The sequence below is a fragment of the Coloeus monedula genome (genome assembly GCF_965178545.1).
Source record: "Coloeus monedula genome assembly, chromosome: 1".
NCBI lineage: Eukaryota > Metazoa > Chordata > Aves > Passeriformes > Corvidae > Coloeus > Coloeus monedula.
In genome coordinates this window covers 19915560-19939356 of record NC_138781.1, presented here as the reverse complement: position 1 = coordinate 19939356, position 23797 = coordinate 19915560, and the positions used below count along the sequence as shown (strand labels likewise).

The 23797-nt window shown below is 38.2% G+C and overlaps 1 protein-coding gene across 7 annotated transcripts in view; it reads left to right on the top strand.

Annotated features, from left to right (window-relative positions):
* Positions 1-20141, top strand: part of CACNB2 (calcium voltage-gated channel auxiliary subunit beta 2) — a gene marked incomplete at both ends in the record, with an annotated part of 243356 nt that extends 223215 nt beyond the window's left edge. For all 7 annotated transcript variants that reach the window (XM_082298428.1, XM_082298424.1, XM_082298430.1 and 4 more), the window contains 4 exons: positions 12504-12655; positions 13366-13461; positions 14768-14953; positions 19653-20141. In XM_082298428.1, the coding sequence (XP_082154554.1) occupies positions 12504-12655; positions 13366-13461; positions 14768-14953; positions 19653-20141 (923 nt within the window). The remainder of the gene's footprint in view (positions 1-12503; positions 12656-13365; positions 13462-14767; positions 14954-19652) is intronic.
* Between the last annotated feature and the right edge of the window lie 3656 nt (positions 20142-23797).

Below are 23797 nucleotides of genomic sequence, written 5' to 3'. Positions count from 1 at the left end.
TGCAATTTTGCAATAGTGTACAAATATATGCAGCAGTAAAAGCATATAATTCATTCCTCATGCTAAAATATTCTCATATATGTGAGACTCTATCACAAAAATCTATACAGGAAAAAAATTAATAAAAATTAAATTCTGCCCAATCTTGTACACCTTTATCTCATGTAGAACCATACTCTTGAGAGCATCAACATTTTTTCTTTGTGTCAAGGTACTTTTTTAGATGGAGGTATTTAAAATGGAAGTTCTGACAGAACTGCAGTTTGAGACACCCAAAAGATGACAGTGATTATGTATATATGCAAATATGTGGATTGGTAGGTAGATGTTTCTCTCTAGTTTTTGTAACGGGCCTGTTATTAACTATAATTTCCTGCTACATACCTGGTTTTCAGTTGCTTATAATTGTTCTAAAAATTAACTGATTTATAAAATAACTTTGAAGATCTTTGACCAGAGCAACTGGGTCATTCTAGCAATAAAGTTAGGGCAAAAATTAATTTTACATATGCTAAAATATTCTCAAACGCTTTGCTTTCAGAAGCTGTAATACTTTCATTGTTCTAGTAATCTAGAAGGGTTTTGAAATCTGGTAGTCAACTGAACAAAATTTCAGTTACTTGTTTCTGGGCAATTTTATGAAAATAATGAGAAAACTTGATCAAATTAGTAGAATCTGCCATTAACGCATGCCAAGCTTTGCATCTGAATTGCTTAAAGACTCAGCTTTCCTTGGCTAGGTCCAGCAATGATGCTGAGCAGAATCTGCTCCCAGTAGACTGAATCAGAGCAGCCAAGCAGAACTGAGGTAAAAAGATGCTCATCCTCCAATTTGCAATCCCTCCTTTGCTGTGCAGCATGGAGAATGGAATCAAAAGTCATTTACTTTAAAGAAGTTCACCTGGAGGAACAGGTGGCTGGCCAAACTAAGGCAGGAAGGAAAGTAGTGAAAATCCATTATGGAAAAGGTTTGACTTATGGGGAAGGAGTTGGGACAGTCAAACCCACTGATACAGCACCTCCAGGTCTCTGCTCTAGGCATGGGATAAACCATAGGAGGACAGAAATCAGACAGGAAGTCTGGGAGGGAAGTGGTGAGGCAGCAGTGTTGGGACAAAAACTGAGATAAAATAAAATAAGCTGGAATCAGAAAAGGTAGCTGCTTTTGTAAGACAGTGGGAAAACCATTGCGCAAGGCAAAAGAAAAAAGTACAAGGCATGTTACAGCCTGTTCCCTTGCCTACCTGCAATGTACCTCAAGGCAGAAATAAGAGTCAGAATCAGAAAATATCATTGTAGTCTGCTGGTAGGTGGCCTCTCCTAGCAGTGGTTCACAAAGAAGATGACAACATACCACTGCTGCGAGTATTTAGTTGGCTGAAGTAGAAGAGGTGAGTGGCAATATCACACCATATAGCGGAAATTTTTTTCTGTCTGTGTGATGAATTCGCTATAGGTCAACGAAATACCCTATTAAAAGAATATTATTTGGTTTAAAAATTCAAGTAGTGCAAAATAAAGGTTAGGAAGTGATAATAAGAAGGCTAACAGTGCAGCTTCTTAGTATTTTTAGGTTATGTTTGCTGTCATCCAGTCTTTGGTCAAGTATTTACAGACTACTTTTCTACCAGTCCTCTGCCTTAATATTCTTGAAAAATATGTAAAATAGTGTGGGGAATTGGAATTTTTGAGTGAATCACTACTTCCCTAATTTCCCTGTATTAACTTATACAGTGTATGCCATCAAAATCGGCATGTTGCATGGTAATGCCCTGACTTGGAAAAGGGGGATGGATATCAGGCAGTCCTTTATGGACTACTGGAGCTCCTGTTGGGTACCTTGTAAAATACCAGGCTTGTGGATCCTCATTCCCCAGAAGTCCTCTTATTTTAGGCTCTCCTCTTTGCAGACATTTAACTGGGGAGATATTCTTTTCATTTCCAGCCTAGCTCAAAGAATTTTTTCCTTCTCTCAGATCAGTACTTATATTCTGTACTGACAGTACAGAGCAGCATCAGGAATGTCCTGAGTCTTAGTACTGACTTGTAAAAGAAGCTTCAAGGTTATGTTCCATTTTGGAAGAAAGAATCCCCAGGAATCAGGATTTCCTGTAGGATGGCTTCCATATTTCTATTCTGAATGTAATTTCTAGTGGTAATTACTCTGAAGAATCAGACACTGCATTTCTGAAAATTAACCCTCCCTGAATTATTCATAACTTGTCATTATTCTTTGTAATTTTCTCTCTGGAAAATACTAATAATTCCTGCTTTTCACCTAACTGGGTTGTTTCAAAGGGAAAAATCATTTTATTGCATATATCTCCACAGTAAGCTCCACAAAATAGCCCACAAATATTTTATTCATTCTGTTTTCAGAGGAAGATTAGAGCTATGTGTTCTAAATGAGATGTGAAACACATATTTGACAATGAAGAGAAAGTAAATGATTCAATGGCTTCTTATCAGTTGACAGTGTATGGAGTTGCATACTGAACGAGACAGCAGCCCTAAAGGAACAACTTTATTATATGTTCCTGAATGTGCTCTGTTATAATACAGATCGCAAAAGATTTGATTTAGGAGAGCTATTGTGGCATTTCCTACTTTATCAGCATTAGCTTTGCAGCCAGTAGTATTCTCTATGATTACAAGTTTCACAGATACATCATTAAATCAGGACTCACATCACATTAGTTCTTTTCTAGTATCTGCTGCAGGTCTGCTAGGAGTCCTGGAAAATGAATTTTTTGTCTGCCTACATTTTCCCTTCTATAAAATGAAATTAATAGGGTTTTTTCCCCAGATCATTGTGGGGGGGAAAAAAAAGAATAAAACCACAGAATTTCAGCAAGTACTAAATATGTTCTGGTTCTCTTTTTTTTTGTCCAGACTATCTACAATGACTTAGCTCTGACCTAGGTATTTAAAACTCGTATTTATCACAATAAAAATTTGTTCTTGTTAAGGAAAAACAGGGTTTGTTTTGGTTTGTTTTGGTTTGCTCTGAATAAGTCTCCTGGCTGCAGAGCTATGGGATGTGGGGAGATGAGTTGCTCTCTTGTCTCTCCTACTTGCACAGTCATTGGCACGTGGACAGAGGCCTATGTGGTTTATTCCTACATCTGGTATAATTTAAAAATGCCTTTTTGCAAATATATATAGATATATGTTTTCTATATAATATATATATAGCAAATATAGCTCCCCAAAACTGCTTTACGTTAATCCAAATCCCTCCCTCCTTCCAGATTCAATGGAAAGCTATTTCTTTACTCACCAACCTTTGTGCAGTTGTACCTCATGCAGCCAGGCCACTGATCAACCCTTCACTTACAATCACATTTGTGAGCAGCAGTTGTAACTGCAGCAGAGAAGGCTATTTTTTAGACTTCTGAAAACATATTGTTGTTTTTTAACTATTATTTTAATAAGTGTTTCATCAATTACTTAAGGTAGTACAAAGGTACTGTGCTTGATCTATTTAATACCAAATACTTTTTTCTGGGAAATAAACGTACGTCTTTTTGAGAACTCTTACCTTATCACCCAATACAGGTCTGCAAAGTTGTGCATAGCACAGAAAACAGTGAAGTGAGCACCATTCTTTGGAATGATTTAATAGATAACCCAGAATTAATTTCAAAGAGATGTACACCAACAACGTGACAATCAGAAATAGGAATTGCCACAAGGAACTCAATTTACAGGATTATAAGGGAGTCTCAATCAGCTTTTAGTGCTACACACACCTATCGACTGACAGTTTGCTTTTGTAATGGAATCAGTTAAAAATAGACTTGGGATTTGACTCATGGGAAACCAATGCTGCCACTGAATATCTAGTATAAAATTAATGTTCTCAAGAACTTTTTAAAAATAGTGACCAGCTCATAAAGATTTAGGTGGATAATACAGTCTTATTCCTCTCTAATTAAGCTTATTTTGATGTGAATAGGAATGTTTGCTTGTCAATATTGTTACATGTTTTAACATGTGAGATATTAGAACTAAATTTAAGGAAAGGACAAATATTAATTTCTTTAAAACCTAGAAGAAATCTGTAATTTTGAATAGATTTTTTCTCCAAGAAAGTACAGTATGTGGTTAAGTCTTACTCACCTGAAAATCAGCCCAAATTGGCTTAGTTAAATTTTATATAGACACATGCCATTTGCAGAAACTGCTGAACCAGCTTTGTGCTTTTGCTGCATTTTTTGTCAAAAGAACCCAAACCTTTTTCTGTGTATGTTACGTTTGTTATAACCTTACCTCATGCTGTATGCTTTGTACAAAACCTGATTGTGTTGGCTTTTTCCATTCTTTGCTTCATTAATGCTCTCCCTTTCCAGATGTTTTAGGTATGTATACAAGCTTGCAAATTACTTTTCCTTCTGTTTTGTGTTCAGTGCTTTATTGTACCTCACAGAACCACCGTGTGTTTCTCGCATCTGGCTCACTGACAGACAAAAGCTGATCTTGTACCTGTGTTGCTAAGTCTTTATTTTAGAAAACCTTGCTGGTTTTCCTTACTTATTTTCAAGTAATTCTAAAAATAAAGTTGACATTGACAAGTAAACGCTACAGATTAGGTATTCCATTGTATATTTCTGAGATGTGTGCACCTAATCTGCGTGTTCTAACACAGATGAGTGACCGTGGATGTAAAATGTATCACTGTGTTTATGGTAAATCGATTGCCATCACGTGCCTGGGGATCTATTTGCTTTCCATGTGCATATGCAGTAACCTGTCAGGCATTACATGCACCCAGTTTGCACGTGCAATTGAGCACCTACCTTTGGAAGACTGTCTCTAAAAAGTGTACAGATCTTCCATTCACATCATTAGGTTGATACCCCGAAGTTTTGTCTTCTGAAAATGAAACATAAATGCTCAAAGAAATAGTAGTGGATTACCTGTGCAAATTTCAGCCTTGTGGTTTCTTTTTCCTTGATGGTTGTGTGAGAAGCCAATTGAATGCTTGAAACTATGGTAACAATTTTTTTGCTTGATATATATATATATACACACACATACACATACTGTATATTATATACAAATATGATGTTACTATGTATTCTCCATGTCCAGTAATTTAATGACAGTTGTGGTGTCAAGTATAATAGGTTTCAAGTAAAAGCTATCCTTATAAATAAGGATAAACCTAAAAGAGTGCTAGCTAGGCATCATAAAAATCCTTCATTACTTACAGAGGCCATGGAACAGGAACGCAAAATTTGGACTTAAGCAAGAGTGTATTTCCTTCCCAAAGCCTCAGAGATCTAATATAGTTCAAAGAAAATAAAAGAGGTGTTCAGTGTGTTATAGAAAATCCTGATTGTCCCTTTATAATTTTATCTTCAAGATAGGTGTGACAAATATCCATAACTCTCATTCTCAGGTGTTAAATATGTTAACCTGGTAAACCTGAACCTGCCTTGAACCAGAATGCAGTAAAATAGCAGCTAAGAGCTTTTGAGTTTTCATGAGGGCGTAGATATACTTCTTTTTGCCCACAAATGGGGAAAGAGCAGTGTGAAGTTCATGAACCTGTGATAATTTATCAGTCTCACATGTCACAAAATATTCTTTTATCCTGCTGGGCCAGCCTTGATTTTCTTAACATCTAAGGTCAGAGTTTCCCCAATGAATTCTTTAGGTAGTACTGTATTAGAAGTTTGGTACTAACTTTCCAATATTCTAACTTGCATATAAGGTTTTGATACAATATAGGCAAAGCATTTAAATGAAATTTCTTGAGTGTTTTTAAAGGGTATATGGGGGAAAAAGATTCTTGATTTCTGTAAATTAGAGATAACTCTCAGCAACCTCTCCTTGTATTTTCTCATGATGCTGCACAGAAATATGTGATTGATAATTACATTGAAACAAAACATATGCTAGAAACAAAGTATGTAGCAATGTGTTAGAATAATTTTTAAGGTTATGGATATCTGTGTAATAGGATACTTGGATAGGTGAATAAAATATTTTTAGCTAGTTAGCTGTTTATTTAAGAGTACAGTTTGCTTCCCTTAAAACTATTCACACTGTAGGCTGAATTTTTTTCTTTCTCCTGGGCTGGTGGAACTGATTAAAAGTTGGTGTTTGTGACCCCACTTTATTCAAGACTAAAGGTTTGCTTTGTTTAACCAGAATGCAGAGAAGTCTGGGTTCAGTTCTGTTCTCTGCTAAGAGAGGCAAGGGCTCATCATTCCCATCGCCATGACGGGGCTGTGATCGCCTTTAGGATGGCTGTTGGTTGGTCCTGCTGAGTCTTACGCACTTTGCATGATAATTAAACTTTCCCTGGAGAAGGAACTGGAATCCATGTGTTTTGCCTCCCACTCTGAGCATCAGGCTGCAGAGTCAGTATCTCTCCCACTCAGTGAATACGCAAATGTTTTGTGAGTGGCACACCATCAGCAGGAGGGGTTGAATAGCCAGTGATGGAGTGGTTCCACATCCTATCTGTGAGAAAGGCTGAACATTTTTATTTATGTTTGTTCTGGAAAAAACAACAGACCTAGGGAACACTTACTTAGTGCCTATGTATGGACCAGATCTGTAAAAGCCTACAGCACTGCACTGAGTAATGATGCATAGTCAGAAATACCCAAGTTATTGCCAGCCTGACATGATGATATCCATTCTGAACTGTGCAGAGACACTTGGTCCTCTGGACAAAATAAATGTTAGACTGCTTCTTTGCCCAGTTTTCCTACCCCGATTACTCCTTAACACAGTGTAGGGGAGCGTAATGATAGGAGCAGTGCTATGCTGCTGCATGGCACCTTCTGGAGCTGCTGTGGTTCTTCCTGGCACAGTCATTTCAGTGCACCCTTGTGCAGTGCTCAGCCACTTGTGTTTCTGCTGCAATCTGCTGGTTTCAATCTTTTCCATTCATAGGCCGTTAAAATTTACTTCCAGTTTAAACTTGGCATAAGAAGCATCATTCCATGAATGCTATTGTTTTGCTAGCCCAGAGAAATGAGGCAGGAAGTAGACATTTTTATGTGCTATTTAGTGTTTTTAAATGACACTATCTGTTTTATATTTTCACATAATTACAGTGCTGAATTTCAGGAGATGTTAGTCCATTATAAATAGATCTTGGTTATGTTGAGGTTTCCAAACATGACATTATTTCTGTCAATACCACTTGGACGTGTGTGTGCATTAAAAGCCATCTGAATTCTGCCTAAACTGAGCCTTAGCAGGCAGGAGGAGGAAAACCCTGTTTTCCTGCAGCACCTCGCCTCACAGCTCCCCTTCAGCAGAGCCCAGACAGGAGCTCCAGGCAGAGCAGCAGACATGCTTCTCTCCTTTCTGCCTTACCCCTCGCAGGAGCCCCATCTGTTAGGCATGAGTAACACATGCAGCCACTTTTCCTGGAAAATATTGTCATCCTCCCACTCCCACCCTCCTCTTTTTACGTAACAAGCTACTGGCTAAGGTATTTGGTGGAGACCAGGAAAATCTAAGTATATTCACAAACTACATTTAGGTTAGACATTTGATTAAACACCTGTAATCCAGGCATCTTTTGACCAGTTGCCTGAGGACTAAAGCTAAAGCATTTATTCTCTTTTGCTTATGTTCTTCAAGATTTTTTCCTTCTTAGCTGGATATGCTGGAGCAGAGGCACAAAGCATTCTGCTCCCCAGCACTGGGATGCCCCATGGTGTGAGGTGGGACATGTAGTCCTGCCTGGAGACTGTGGGACTGAACCTCCCTGGCGGGGGAAGGAGTGGAGCCTGCTGTCCCCTGCCCAGCAGGAGCCCCCTGTTAGCTCCCTGCCTGCCCAGAGCAGCCATTGCTGCTTGAGGGGAGGAAAGGAAGATGAGAAGAAGGAAGCCAAATGCTTATATACCTGTGGGGTGCCTTCTTAACCTGCTCTGCTGTGCTCAAAGTCCATGTAACTTACTGGAACATCAGTAACATCTCGGCCTCTTTGCTTTGTTTCCAGGGAGCACAGATCCCTGGCACAGTCCAGGATAGCCTGCTGTGGCTGAGTGCCTGCATTCTGCTTACAGCAGTACCCCATGGAGACACTATGATTTTTTCACTCAATATAAGCATGTGTATACACACACATGCTCACAAATTAAAATTTAAAATTTTAGTTCTGTCAGTCAAGCTCATGATTTTGTTCTTAATAGAGACTTGTGCGGGGCAATAATTATCACTTCCTTTTTTTTCTTTTTTAATTTTCTTGGATGTCAGATATGACCTTTACTCATTTCTAGCAGTTTTTTTGGTGCAAGACATTCTACATGGTTTTAAGTGACTGGGATAAAAAACATATTTTTTTCTTTCACCTTTGTTATGGAAATCATGAGGTTGCCTTAAACTTCTCATTATTACATTCATGGAATTCAGTGATTAATTATTTTTCAGTAACTGTGTTTGTAGAAAAGAATTAGCATAAAAAAATCATGGCTTCTGATGGCTGTTCTTCTTAATTTACAAAATTATTTCAAAGCCTTTTGTGTAAGGTGTTGCTAATCATTTTGTATTGCATACATTGACATAGGTGTGTTCTTTTCATTCCATATGTCTGTAATATCAGGAGCCCTGTTTAAAAAAACTGGAATGCTTTGTCTCTGTGCCTGTTTCAGTTGAAATCATAATTTACATACCTGTTTCTATGAACAAAACAGAGCCACCAATACCATAGACAGGAGACAAAGTCAAATTTAATAGGATATAAAAATCATACTGTGCTCAGTTGAGAGTATTTGAACTTCACTGCTCCTTGTGAACATCAAAATCTCTTTGCTGTATCTAAGCAGTATTTTGTGCTTCACGTGGGCCTTTGCAGGCCAGATGCATATCCATTCTGCATCTCCTCCCTGTCATGGAACTGCTATCTCATCAGGGTCTTGCTGAAACAAATTGCTGGTGTAGCTGCTGCTCTGGCAAGCTGAGTGTCCCAGTGACTCCTGGCTGCTATGGGTGCAGCCCAGGTTTGCAGGAGGGTTGTGTTTCTCCACTGTGTAGCATAGAGAATGTTCTTTTACCATGGCATTATATAAGTGACCCTAAGTTCCACCATAGCTTGTCATGTTATTAGTGAATTGACAGAGATAAAATGAGGTGGTGTTGTATCTTTGCCTGTATTTTAGGTGAGATTATTGTAGTAAACTGGGAAAGATTTTTTCTTGGAATTCACCTGTAAGGTCCAACTGGTGTAAGGAATGTTTGTCTGCCCCCGTAATGGGAAAGCCATTTACTTGTGCTCTCACGGCACTGAATTTCTGTTCAAGGTACAGTAGTGATATTGGGAATTAATATTTGGAAGTAAGTTTAAATGTGCTGTATTTAAAGTTGTCTGGGAGATGTTACTGTTTCTTAGAGCTGACTCCTTATTGTATGGAATAAATAGTTGAGTGCTCCTGTCATTTAAAATATGTTCATTTTCTGGTTACCAAGGAGACCATATAAAATAGATTGTAAGGGTCACTTTAAAATTTGGTAGCTGATTTCGGGGTTTGAATTTTGTAGCTGGGCTGTCAGCATATCACGATGATTGTCACAGTAGTTCTGATTATTTTTATGCCTCTGATTATGATTGGCAAATACAATTTATTGGAGTTTAGTGTTATAACTTCACTCTTATGCCTCTCCAGTACATAAGAAGGGACATTATTATAAATAGATGGTATTCATGGAGGTGGGAAGATTGCAAAGCTATTACTGTGCTGCTTTGAAGATACCCTACTGTCACTGTTCTCAGCTCCCTATTTTAACTACCAGTGACATTTGTGTTACTATCCCCACATGACTTTTTGAGTTCTTTGCTTACTTTGGGCAAAAGTCTGAGATAAAATTTGTGTTGAATGTCTTGTTGTGAAGGAATTTTTACAGATAGAGAATTTGGGGTTCGAGAGATATTGTTAAAGAAAAATGAAAACCAAAGCAGTAGCAGTGGATAAAGCCTTTGTCATCTAAAAAGAGAAACTACTATTATGTAAGTAATTACAAAAATCTTAGATGTAAAGTTAGAATTCAAAGAAGATTTCAAGCAGAATTAAGGTTTTTTCCAGAAGCTGAAGAAGTACTCTAAGGAAGAGGAGCTCAGGACCTCTTCAGCTATCCCTGTGGCATTTTTCCCATCCATTCTTGACTGAAGAGGTAGAGCCACATATATTAGCTCACCAGTCATGCAGTGTAGTTCCTTGAACTTTTCTCCTATACTCAAGTTAAGAAAAATAAGTACCGAAATACATTTTAGTTGAAGAAAATGATACCTCTCCATCTTCAGACTCAAGTGGAAACTATGGGTTCATAGGACCATAGTTACCTGCAGTTGTTGCCCTGGGTGTGTTTCACAATAGAACATACCCTGAGGAATACTCTGCCCTGGCAATAGGTGTTTCAAAAAGTACAGCAGGAAATGTAGTCCAGAGAGGTGTGTTCTCTACTGGCAAAAAAAGTGCTTCCAGCAGTGTAGCAAATACTGCTTCCCCAGACAAAATTATGATACAATGGCATAGAGACAGATTTTGCTGGTTTTAAATTGTCTTGAACAAAAATTTTTTAGCAGTCTGGAATGGTCTTAAAATGATATGTTAATTAATATTGTTATTCTGACTAAAGTGTTGAGACTGGTTTGAAATTGCAAGAAAGCAATCCAAACTCATCATCAGAACAGTGTAACAAATTGTCTCTGATATGTTTATTCTAGTTGTCATTTGAACTTAAATTAGGGATGGATTCTTAAGTGTCTTCTACTAGAACTCTGAGACAGGGGTATTCAGTGATTTCAGAAGTACCTCTATGCAACAAAGTTGTAGAAAATGTAATTGTGAATGCGCCAAGAACCATCAGAAGTTCTGTCTTAAAACAATGTGGTCGTAATTCAGACAGCAACAGGACCACAGTGCTTTTATTGGCCAGCAGGAAAGCATGCATCAATGCTTTCCATACCACACCGTGCACATCTCTGCATTACGTTCCCTGCTGTAAACCACTGATTGCATGTGCTCACCCCAAACTGCAGATAACCACAAACAGTTGGAAGTGATCTCTAGTAGATCCAAAGCAATGTCAACCTCCTCCAATAAAGGACATCATACATAGATTTTCTGAGGACCATTTAGATGTTACTTGATTTATAAAATGGCCATAGCAATCACCTATTGATTTGGAACCAAAATACTAGCTGGGATGCCTTGCTCTCTCTTGGAAATTTTGCAACCTTTTTATAGTACCCGATTTATTCAGTTGCTATTCTAAGATAGCAAAAATCAATCTCTTCATATCTCTTGAAAGAGACCATTTGGTATAGAAAACTCTCTCTATGCAGATCAGATAGGTTGTGTTTTCAAGCTAAAGTGAAGCTTTTGCCAGCAAAATAGATAAAAGGCTGATAACGTAATTTCAAGGAACTCTCTTATTAAATTTTTGGTACCTCTTCATGACCTTTAAGTCTCTGTTGGTTGTCTTCTTATATTTTCTTTGAATGGGCTAGATATTGAATCTGGTTTTGGTTCATGAAGCGTGCACAACCTTTAAAGGGAAACCTGTATGAATTAGTCTTGTCTGGCCCGATGACTTTCTTTATAGACTTGCACAAATCACGCAGCTTCTCTAATTCCTCTGTGAAATCAGTTGATAGCAAGATTTGAACAGGAAAATGTGATTTCATTTCAAAGATGATTTTGCTATTATAAGATGTAGTTTTGTTTCATTGGGGAATGAAGACAGTTTCTATACCACTTGTGAAAGCGGATGCAGCCCATCTGTCTTGGAGAGGTTTGCCCTGGAAAGTACTGCCAATCAGACAGGGTGCCGAGGAGCTGGGAGCATGACTACCAGAAGAAAAGATGATTTTTCTCTTGGAAAAGCAGCTTTCCACAGCTCCTGGGGTTGTGAAGAGGATACCATGGCATTATTTAGATAATTCAGTTAGTTTCTCTTATAAAAGTATTTTACACATAATAATGAAATTTTTACATGGTACCATACTGAGGCCAGTAGAAGAAAACTGTTTTCCTGAGCTTTGATAAGTTGAACTAAATGGGAAAACAATAGTTCCTGCTAACATAGTAATCAGTACTTCCTAATGCCTATCTCAGGCACTCCAGTTTGAGCAAACTGGTTATTGGGTAAGATTCAAGTCTGAGCTGACATTATTTACGTGTAGCAGATTTGTGGCATAGTACAGTTACCATTTGATGCAGCAAGCATTTGTACCCCTTTTTCTTGGTCTGGTCTGGGGTCATGTAAGAAGGTGTTACCAGTATCTCTCCAGCTTGGAATAGCAGGAATTGGTGAGGTGGGAGAGGCAGGCAGTGCCTGCAAGGGCAGCAAAGCCGGGGTGAAACGCTCCCATTAACGCTGTATTCATTACCCTACTGTGCCAGGGACATGCACAGATAACAACTCCTGCAGCCAGAGGAGGAGCAACACGCCAGTCTACTACATTGTCACATTTCTTAAAACTAATCACCTCTTAGTATTTTCATAACTTTTAATTTTCTACTTCTCTGCAGCTGAAGTTCAAAGTGAAATTGAACGGATTTTTGAATTAGCCAGGACACTGCAGCTGGTAGTGCTTGATGCTGATACCATTAACCACCCAGCTCAACTGAGCAAAACCTCTCTGGCTCCCATTATAGTATATGTAAAGATTTCTTCTCCTAAGGTAAATATTTTAGATACCTTTATGTTCTTTCAGTCTTTTTTTTGGGGCCTTAAATGCAGATAATCACATGTCCTCATTTAGGTTCAGAGCTATATATTGTTACTGCTTCCCTTTGGATAGTGAAGTATTAATAATCAAAAAAGTATCTGAGCTCCAATGTTACCAAAACCCGTTTTGGAAAAGATGCTGTAGCTCCAATGGGTTTTTTAATTGGGATTGCACTTTTAGTATCAATCACGTAAGTAGTAGTAGTGCTCATGGTTCGTTAAATCAAAATAATACAGAAATGAACACAGAATGAGTATCGGACTGATTGCTAAAGTTTAACATCTGATAATATACTCTTTCATTGTGTGTAAAAAAACATGCACAGACCTTGCGAAGAGGCGTTCAAAAGAGAAGAATGAATTTGTGGGAAGAGAACGCAGGAGATCAATTTAAAAATTCAACTTAGAAAAAATGAAACCAGAAGCAGCGTAAAAAAGGCAGGAGGGGAACTTTTTAGTGCTTGTAAAGGAAAGGAGATATTTGGATGTAAATTAAAATTAGCTCATTCTGGATGAGGGAGCATGGGAAATGTTCTTGAAACCAGCAAATGAAGAATTTGCTCTGCTCATGTGAGCAGTTTCAAATGTAAACATTTTAAGTGGTTATATATGTATATTAAGTCTGAGCCTGCTCACTTTTTTTTAATGTCTTATTTTTCACAGGTTTTACAGAGGTTGATAAAATCCCGAGGGAAATCTCAGGCCAAACACCTTAATGTTCAGATGGTGGCAGCTGATAAACTGGCACAGTGTCCTCCTGTGAGTTACTGTTAATTTGTCTTGTCACTGAAAGGTGCCTTTCTTTTCAAGCACGAGGTTAATTACATAATTTTCGGGAATGTTTGCCCTCTTCTGGCCATATTTCACTATTGCTTTTTGCAGAACACCTCCTGAAGTCTTGCAGCTCTGCACAAGGGTGCAGGCGAAAAAGAGTCCTAGTCACAATCAGTTATTAGGATGTGTGCTGATACAGTCAGTGCTTCAGTAAACTGAACATTTGTTTTACTTGATAATTTTTAGGGAGTTATTGGTCTAAAAATGAACCCTCTTAGTGACTGTGCTTTATCTCTGGTAGTGTAGGGTAAGGCCAGTGGTTTGTGTAGTTCCTCTGGGGCATCTGTCACCACAGCCCACCACTGTTGATGTTCTTGGTCAGGGTTTTGGCAGAGTTGAGTGGTACTGCATAGCTGACAGCTCTGTAGTTCTTCTTCAGATGTGCACTGAAGCAAATTCTCTCAATTTCCACCTATAAAGTGGAGGTGATGAGACCCCAACTGTGTTTTAAACCTGGCATGCATTGCTACCTGCATAGTCAGCTGTCAAGAGTATGGGTGAGAAAACAGAAGATGAGAGTACAGTTCAGTTGCAGATATAATTTGCCATAGTTATGGAGCTGAGTGAAGGGAATGTCCTCATCATTTCAGTTCAAGCATCTCAGTTAAGAGTTGCTCAGGTCTCCAGGAAGTCAATGAAGAATGCTGGAGACCTGCATAGGCCCTCAAAGCTGCCTTCTGCTCCCTGACCAGGGAGGAAATAGATGAAACTCACTTCCTAACTTTAGAAGTCTAAAATTAGACAGTGTGACTAATCTCTTACCTAATATTTGTATGACACTTGGAAACTGAATGATCTGTATTCTTACTGTTTTAGTTATTGGTCTTAGTTTGCCTTAGTTTTCTCTTAGTTATTCTAGATAGGGGGATTGACTCCCTTTCTTGCCATTCCATTTTTTTCAATAGTTAATTCTTCAATGTTTATCCCTTCTTTCTGTATATTTAAGATTTGTTCAAGCTGCTTCCTCCCGTCTTCTTTGACTGTTGGTGCATTACTATGTGGAAGTCACAAGGCCTTGCTTTAGCCAAGTGTAACATTAGTGCTAGTTATGATTACAGTCTTTTGTGTGAAATGCATTCAGAAAAACAAACACAAATAAAAAAAGGCAAAATATCTTAATACAAGTACTAAAAATGTGGTTCATTTTTCATTAATGAAAAGCATGATCATTGTCTCTAGCTGATCTCCCTTTACCTGGTGATTATTCTCACTAAAACCTTTCCTTTATCAGGAAATGTTCGATGTAATTCTTGATGAGAACCAGCTTGAAGATGCTTGTGAGCACCTTGCTGACTATCTGGAAGCCTACTGGAAGGCCACACATCCACCTAGCAGCAATCCTCCTAACCAGCTTCTCACTCGCACACTTGCAACAGCCACTCTTTCTATTAGCCCAGGTCCAAATATTAATTTACAGGTACAGTTTTTATGCCATCTCTTCTTTTTCTTCTGTCAACTTCTCCTTCCAAAGCACAGTGTTAGGCTGATATTAGAATACGCTGAATATGTTTTACTGCTGTTGATAGAGTAAAAGCTTTTCCAGTAGACGTTCACCCATTTTCCATATAAAAGGCAAATACAAGCATGTCACTGTTATTGCTATTGTATTCATGGTAGCATGTGTTTGTGTGTTGACTAGGGGGCTGGTTTTGATTCCAAGGACTAAGCTGGCCTGACAGAAAACATATGTTGATGTGAAGTGGAATACTTCAGGTTTTATTGTGCCCAGGACACCGCTGTGCCAGTAATATTTGTACCAGCCACAAGCATTTTTATAGCTGGCCATATGTAATCCAATCAGAGAAATAAAACTAGACTAAGACTGCACATTCCAGCCTCTGGTAACTTTCTGACTGATGGGCATACTATTGCTAATAGGCAAATCCCAGCCCCAGAGGCCCTGCATGACAAATTGGGTTGTCTACAGGCCAGATCCACAAATGTTGGAGGGAAATCTGTTCCAATCTTCCCACAGGCTGTAGAGTTGTAGAGGTTGAGAATGACTGACTGTATTAGTGAAGATTCTAGGTCAAAGTGACCCTTCCAGTGTTTCTTTTGTTCTTTTATTCATTGGACATTGCTGTGAAAAGTACAGATTTCCTTCAAGCTGAACTCCTAGGTCAAATTCAAGTCCCACTGCACTGCACATTGTGCAGAAAGACCTTGAGAGGCTCTATCTTCTGAACAGTGAGGACACTCTCCAGTTCTCCAGTGAGCTGGGAAAAGCAGGCTTTATTCCTGCCTCTGCACTGATGTACCTGTTGATACGGGCATATTATGTCCCCTCTATTCTCCTTCAACTTTTGGGTTGTATAATTTTATTGAGGTGTTCTGCATAAGGAGATGCTTTCCTTTGGATGTGTGTTGCATGATATGAAATGAAGTGTTTCAAGATGATACTTCATTATAAGTAGTGAGTGATGCCTTGAGGCTGAGAAGATAACAGAGGAGGTTAAAATACATCTGTCCCAGATCAAATAATGGCTCACCACATCTAAATTTCTACCTAAGTTCCTTATATGCCCATAAGTTATATCCATATGCAAATTACAATTCATAACTCTGGCTAAGAAAAACACCTCCTCTTAGAAAATCAAATAAAAAAAAATGGATCTGCCCCTAAATTAAAATGCAAAAAAGTAATCTTTGTTATTGTTTTGCAAAACAGTGTTTTTGTGTCAAGTAATTTAGTTCTCATTAGAAAACCACAGACTTGACAGGTTTGTTCTTTAACAAGAATAATTTCTTTAGCCATCTCGAAGGGTATCTCCTTCTCTTGCTTTCAGACACAATTGCAAGAAAAGAGACTGTAAGCTATAGCTCATTTCTGCCTTTTTTTCTGTCCTCAGAGCTGAAACACCTTGAAAAAATTGTGAGCTGGAAGAATTTCTGAGTATGAAATTCAGTATTGTTGTGTGCAGCCTTGCTAGATAAACTTTCTTTGCTTTGTAGACTTTTAAATTATTTTGCTCAAGTTTTTTATGCTTTTTGGGTGTGGATTTAGAGCTCACATACTCATTGTATTAACCACATTCTCTGGAGGATCTATGCAGTTTTAATAACACTTTTCTGAATGCTGTGCTATCTCCTTACAAACTAACAGATTTTTATTTAAGGACTAAAAATGAGAGTGTATTTGCAGTTTCACAGTTTGTTTGTAGGTCTACTAATACAGAAGTGTGAATCAGTGGGGATCTCTTATGGAACATAAAAGTTTTACGTTCCTTTGGTTTCATTTTCCTACGATAAATGTTCAGCTGACATCTTAAACCTGAGCCTGTCACTGCCTTGGCACAGAGCGGGTCTGTTTTTTAATCATGGTGGCTGAACCCATTCTTTCAACAGTGTTAAGAGCCTGTGTTTAGAGAATTTAAAGTCTATGCCTCTGCTGTTTTTCTGGGCTGCTCTGCAGGGAAAAGCCAAGCCACCAGCTGTTTGGCCTGGGGGAGCCACGCCCGCCCTGCAGAGCATTGGAGTCATCCTCCCCTGGGGCCAATGCAGTGCCCCTTTGCCATGAAACATATTTGGGGTTTGTGGTTTTTTAGTCCCCAGAGTGCATTGTAAGGAGGGATTTGTGTTTCCAGCTGCCAGAGTGGCATTTTTACAGCATGATGCTGCCTGTGTGCGTTGCATGGCACGAGGTGTTTAAAGGCGTGAGGCCTCCTGGGATGGTTTGAAATGAAATCGGCAAAGACCTTACACCTCCTGTCTGTCTGAGGGAGAGCTTTGGAACAAACTTGTATGGAAATAGTTGGCTAATTCCAAAAGGTCTGGAGCCACCTCACACACATATGGTGCAGGTGATCAGGGACCACTGGAAATAGGGAGCAAGGCAAATTCACTCAGAGGGCAAAGGCTTCTCTCTCCTCTTTCAACACTGTTTAAACTTCATTCCAAGAACCCTTACTTCTTTGGAAGTACACACTGAGTACTGAAATAGGATTATCTCAAACTTTCTCTATTTTAGACAAAAAAACTTATGAGATTGGACCATAAAATTCCTGCACTGCAGAATCTATTCCAAATCAAAGCCCAAATTTGGTTATGAATCAAAAAGCTGCATTCATAAATTCAAAATTCAAAATCTAATCCAGATTCAGACATTAGCTGTTTGGTGTCCCTGTAATATTTAAGGAAAGTTACTGTCAATGAATTTGCCTATAAATCCCAACAGCCCTATTCTGAAATTGCAAGTATTGGTTCTAAATTTATTCATTGTGCTCCTTCACATGTGCTCATCATAGCAGAGAAGATTATCTGAGCTTGTAAAAGTAGCACTGTGTTCAAAGCAGGTTCAAATTTTGCATTTGTTCTCAAACCACATCAATGACAGATTTTATTAGTCATTATATAAAGGTACATGCATATGTGGCATTTGACCACATGAGAATTATAGGGTTTCACATATATACCATGTCTAAGTGCCTTAAAACCAGTCATGGTGATGAACTGATAAAAGTTGTGTTTACACATCCAAAGCAGGTGTTGCTTTGGACTCTTTCGCTTTTCACTCGATTTCATTTACAATTCACCTCTGTTGAGTCATTTCATTTTGCCTTGAACAGATCTGTTCATGTTTACAGTTACTATACTCCTCTCTGGCAAATCAGAATCATCTTGAGAACCACAAAAACAAGAATAAACAAGAAGTTTGACTGCTATTCCTCTTACCTTGTTCTCATCTATGCCATTTGTTTCAAATTAGGAACACATGGAGCAACCCAGCTAGTCTGTCAGAAGTTGACGTAACAAAGTGTTGTCTTAGAAAATTAGGATTTGTTAAATTTACCAAATTGCTGATTTGAAACATGCCGCTTTTTATAAGTTTCTGATTAAATACAGATTATTTTCCATTCCAATTTCCTGGAATTTTACTTTTTGGGTTGCTAGGAAACCCACCTGCCAGGATCTGTGGCTGAAGGACAAAATTTCCTCCTTCCCCTAGCTCTTTTCCACAAAATAGAAAGACAGAAAGAAGATACGTCCTGAGCTGACCTGGAGGCAATCCTTATTTTTAGACAACTCTGCACATAGAAGGGCAAACTTAAGACTAACTTTGTTAAATTCAGAACAGTCTCACAAACAAATGCCTATATAACTCTGGTAAAATCTACATTAATTTTGTGGCAGCAGAGATGATTTTGTCGTGACATTCTTCACCTCATGTGAGAAGTATATTTCAATTTCAGTATTAACTATTTAAATTTTTGCAATTAAGCTTGAAAAGTTTTTGGCTGCAGTTTGGCAATAAAAGCAGGTTAATGTAATGAAACCCCCAAATGAGTTAAATAATGCCACTTGTTCATTTTGCAGTGATTTCAAAGCATTTATGCGGGTGAAGAGTAGGTTTATTACCTGGTAATTTTTATTTTGGTCTTTTAATAGCAGTGGTGTGTTAGGAAATTTTGTATGTGATAATATCACTCTCCTCCTGCTTTTCTTGGCAAGGGGCTCTATTCTTGAGCTCTTAAAATTATGAGGTCAATGTTTAATTTTTCATTACCAACAAGAAATGAAATTATTGCTGAGAAAACAGACGGTCAGTGATACTATTTAGTATCATAATACAAACTTTATTCATACCAGATTCACTTGCATTTTTTTTCCTTAAAAAAAAGTTCCTCTAAAAGAGCCAAGGTTTTGTACTTTGGTTCTTTGCTGGAATCCACCTCCTCAGCCCTCTAAAATCACTTTCCCATAGCAGCTGTTTCCAGACACGCATCTGTAAACTCTTAACTGATATCTGCCCTCTCCTGGCATGGTATCTCCTCTTCAATTTTTCTGTAGTTTGTCCTGTTTCTGCATGCTCTCTTTTTCTTTGGAGGGTGGAGGCAATTACTGCTAACTGGAGTAGTCAGAAACATCACAAGAAATGAGAAGGTGCCACCCAAGTGCCACCCTACATTCTGATGAGAGTAAAAAGAATTGTTTGTATTATAATACTGAATTTTCAGTAAAAGTTGAATACTAATGGGTTTTTTTCCTAGTTTAGATTCAAAGTGGATTGTTTTGTACTTAAAATTTTATTGGTTTCATGGTACTTTCTAGTTGAATTTGATAGTGGGGGAAATTTTTCAGTGTGTACCTCATGACCTTACTGCTGGTTCTGGTAGCAGGGATCTCAAGGAGACCAGAGGAATGACCACTCGGTCCCTGAGCGCAGCGGTTCCCACATTGAAGAGGAAGCACGGGTGGAACCCATCAAGAAATCCCAGCACCGCTCTTCCTCCAGCCAACACCACAACCATCGCAGTGGTGGCAGAGGCCTTCACAGGCAAGAAACTTTTGACTCAGAAACACAAGACAGCAGAGATTCAGCTTATGTAGAGCCAAAGGAGGACTACTCACATGAGCATGGTGACCACTATGATTCTCACAGGGATCATAATCACAGAGACGAGTCCCATGGGATCAGTGATCACAGACACAGAGAATCCCGGCATCGCTCAAAGGAGAGAGACCGCGAGCAGGACCACAATGAATGCAACAAACAGCGCAGTCGTCATAAATCAAGGGACCAATATTGTGACAAGGATGGGGAAGTGATATCGAAAAAACGTAACGATGCGGGAGAGTGGAACAGGGATGTTTACATCCGTCAGTAACTTTTGCCTCTGGCAGTCTTGTGTTTCTTTGAAGTCTTGTAACAATGCCCCTTGAAAATATCTTGGGTTCTTCTTTGCAGAACATATGGTATCCTTCTGTATGCTGATTTGTATTGCTGTTGCTTGCATAGCAATAGCATGAAATAGAATATTCATATACTTATTTTTTTGGTTAGTGCTATATGAATTAGTGTAGTACAACTGAAGAGCTCCTGATGTTGTACTATGACATTTTTCAAGCTGTTTTTGGTAGCTGCCACTTGAACAATATCTGTTGCCATCAAGGTGTTGTTAGTGTTTTTTAAAAAAAAGGTACATTTGATGTTTAATAACTTCCCATGTATTCCGCAAGCCAGGATCAGCACATAAAAGAATCTAAAACTTTTTGTCTGCTCTGATTTTTAATTTGGATGCACCTTGATTTGCATATTGATTTAAGCACCACTCTGTTGCTTGTACCTCTGGTGGTCTCCGTATGAAGACAGAATTCAGTCTTGCCTTACACACAGGGGATCATGGAGTCAAAATCTATTTTCTATGTACTGGTACTGTGTACTGTATATACAGTTTATAAATGTTATTTCTGCAGACACCTTCTTACTATATAAGTTTGATCACACTGTTTTAGAGTCCTAATGCCAAGTCAGCAGATTTGCTTTTGAATTACTGGCAACTGGAACTAGCCTCACTTAGGAAATCTGTAACAGTGTTCAATCTAAATACTTTTTCTTCTGTAGCAGAAAGCTTATACTTACTGTAAATATGGATGAGTGCTTGAGATAACGGGTGTAACTCTTATGCTGTCCTTGCAAACCCAATTTTGCATTTTAAAGTTATGGTAAAGATAATGAACTTACCACTATAAATTATTCTTCTCTGTTCAGGTCACAAAATTGCAATGGGCACAGCTTAATTTTTGTTCTACTGTCAGTAAACAGAGCACACATGTTGGAGGTGTGTATGTGAGTGGGTGGGTGGTGGATTGGCGTTCGTGTGCGTGTGCGTGTTAGGCAGCAAACTGTGAGAATCTACTGAAGAAAACAAAGGTTACTCAAAAGCCCAACAAATCTATTTCTACATTCTGTCTTTTAATTTAAAAATCCAAATTGCATTCAGGGCATATGAGGGAATTTAGTGACCCAGGTAATTGGGAAAGCATAAATCTGCTGGCTCTTATGTTGAGACTTCAGGAGAGTAAAAACAGGCAAATGTTACTGTGAGTTTCACTGGAAATGTAAAATCTTTGTGTTTTAGAGTATTTGTTTTAGTAAGAAAAGTTTACACAGCTTGTGGAGAGTTATTTTGTTGGAAAATAAATTTTTGTAGCTTCTCCACTTTTTCTACACTTGCCAATTCTCTGCATTCCCACTCTGCAGCCAGCTCACTGCTTTTCCTTCACCTAAGCTGTTGTGCTGCTGATAAGAGCATAGAAAAATTACTGTGACTCTGTTAGGAGCTTTCCAGGGAAAATGCATTGAAATCAAAGGGAGTGAACACAGTTTGTTTTGCACTGAACACCTGTTGCACTGGTGAGTGGGGGGAAATTCACTATTATTTTTGACTCCAGGTTCCATACCCTTGCCTAGTGTAAAAGCTGTTCTGCGTCACATGTAGTCTTTGTAGTACTTGTATGAATGAAATACTTTTTGTATTTCCTTGTAAATAGCACATTATATAAAGACTGTAGTGTGATAAGAATTAGTTTAGCTGGAAGTTCTTTTTATTTATTATTTCAATTATGGGAATATCAGCATTGCCTGATTTTGAATATCATTTTAGTGAAATGGATAAGATACATGGCAGGTGCATGCTTTCTCCAATCTCCTAGCCCAGCGTCCAAGAAGCTCCCTTAAACATTCACTGTCCTTCCTCTCCTACCCTTCTCCCTGATGCTTTATAAGCATTTTTACAACCTAAGAGTGGGAAATTCTGCTGTCAGTTATCTGGCCTTTCCTCCCAGTGCTGCTGACTGTTGTCGTTATTGAAGGGTAGGTTTTGGCTCAAAGCATGAACTGTGGGGAACACAAGAAAAAAGGTTATTTTTCTAGAAATAAAATTCTCATAATTTTTCTAAACATCACTAAATGGCTTTGTAGAGAAAGGAAGAGTAGGTAAGTAGATATGTTGTACTACTAAATGGATATAAAAGAGTACATAAACAGTGGCTTTTGATACAAGAGAATTTTCAGGGTATCTGTAAAAAATGAAATTAAAAGACTGTTGTTTGAATCATATCAGATCACATGTAAGTGGGAAGAAAGTTATATTGTCTAGCTCTGTATAGCCTGGCTTTAACTAATTTACCAGCTGCAGTAAATGCTGTTGCTCCCTGCACTCATAACAGCTATGTCCTCTAAGAAGTGATTCCACTTCAATACCTTGAATATTTTGTTCCTTTTTTTTTGTTGGGTCTTTGGTTGTGTTTTGGGAGTTTTTGCTTTGTTTGTGTGGGTTTTTTTTTTACTTTTGCTCCAGAGAGTGTTTATTTTTCAGCTTTCTTAAAGTATTTTTTAAGGAATATTGGCAGAATTTCAAAGCACTGAGTAGTATACGAAAACTGTGGCATAGGTAATTGTGTATAGACAAATAAATGAGAAAATAAAGTGCATAGTCCAAGCCCTAGTATTTAAGTATGGCCTATATACTGATTCATGGAGTACAAACATCACAAAAAACCAGACAAATCCAAATCCATCTGGTCATAGAAACGTGTTTTATATAGTGCTGCTATTTATGTATAGACAACATACTAACAAACATGTATTTCTTAGGCAGACTCACTAAATAGGTTTTATTAGCCTTGCTACTTTTTTTCAGTTTCTGTTTTAAGAGTGACAAATCATTTGTAATGTGAGCTTGTACTACACATATTGCACAATACCACCTGCCTGCTGAGCACTACTTTGAAAAGCACTTTAACAGAGTTACGTCAATAAGAAGCTTTATAAAACTCCAAGTGGAGGACATATCAAAGATTATTGTGATGAAATGTCTTTGCAAAGTTTTGCCAATAGAAAGTTTAATATTTTTGGTTGCGTTAGGATACTAATGCGTTCGTATTTCTGTATCTGGTTTCAGGGATTTTGAATCTGAGAAATTGTGGAGGTCCCAGTGAGCTCCAGAGTCTTATGGATGTATGGTACAAAACAACCTGTAAAATTTCCGTTCAAATGAGCTAAAAAAGATAATAAAACCAGTGAAACCTAAGGAAAGGGAGGAAGATAAAATAGTTAAGTGATATGGAAGTCTTGGCAGCTCAACTCTGTATTTTTCTAAAGATTTTCAGTATATGGAAGGAATGGGATGCATTTCAAAATCTGCATGTATATGTTAGATGTTAACCTTATTTTTGTGTGTTTTTCCAAATGAATATACATCAGTGGTGAGTAGCCTTAGTCTATCCTTTACCAGTTGTTTAGTGTTACACAGATGTCATGGAAGAAAGAATTCTCAAGGAGGGCCTGGAAGGAGGTGACAGTAAAAGTCTCAGAGCTGCTAAGGGACAGGACACTGGGGAGGATTAAGCAAACAGGTTTGTGCACAAAGGCACCATAGGGATGAGTTATGAGCTGAAAGAAACTATTTTTATTAAATTGATCCATAAATTACTGCCTAGAATTTAAAGAATTCTTCTAGAATGCTCATGAATTCATATT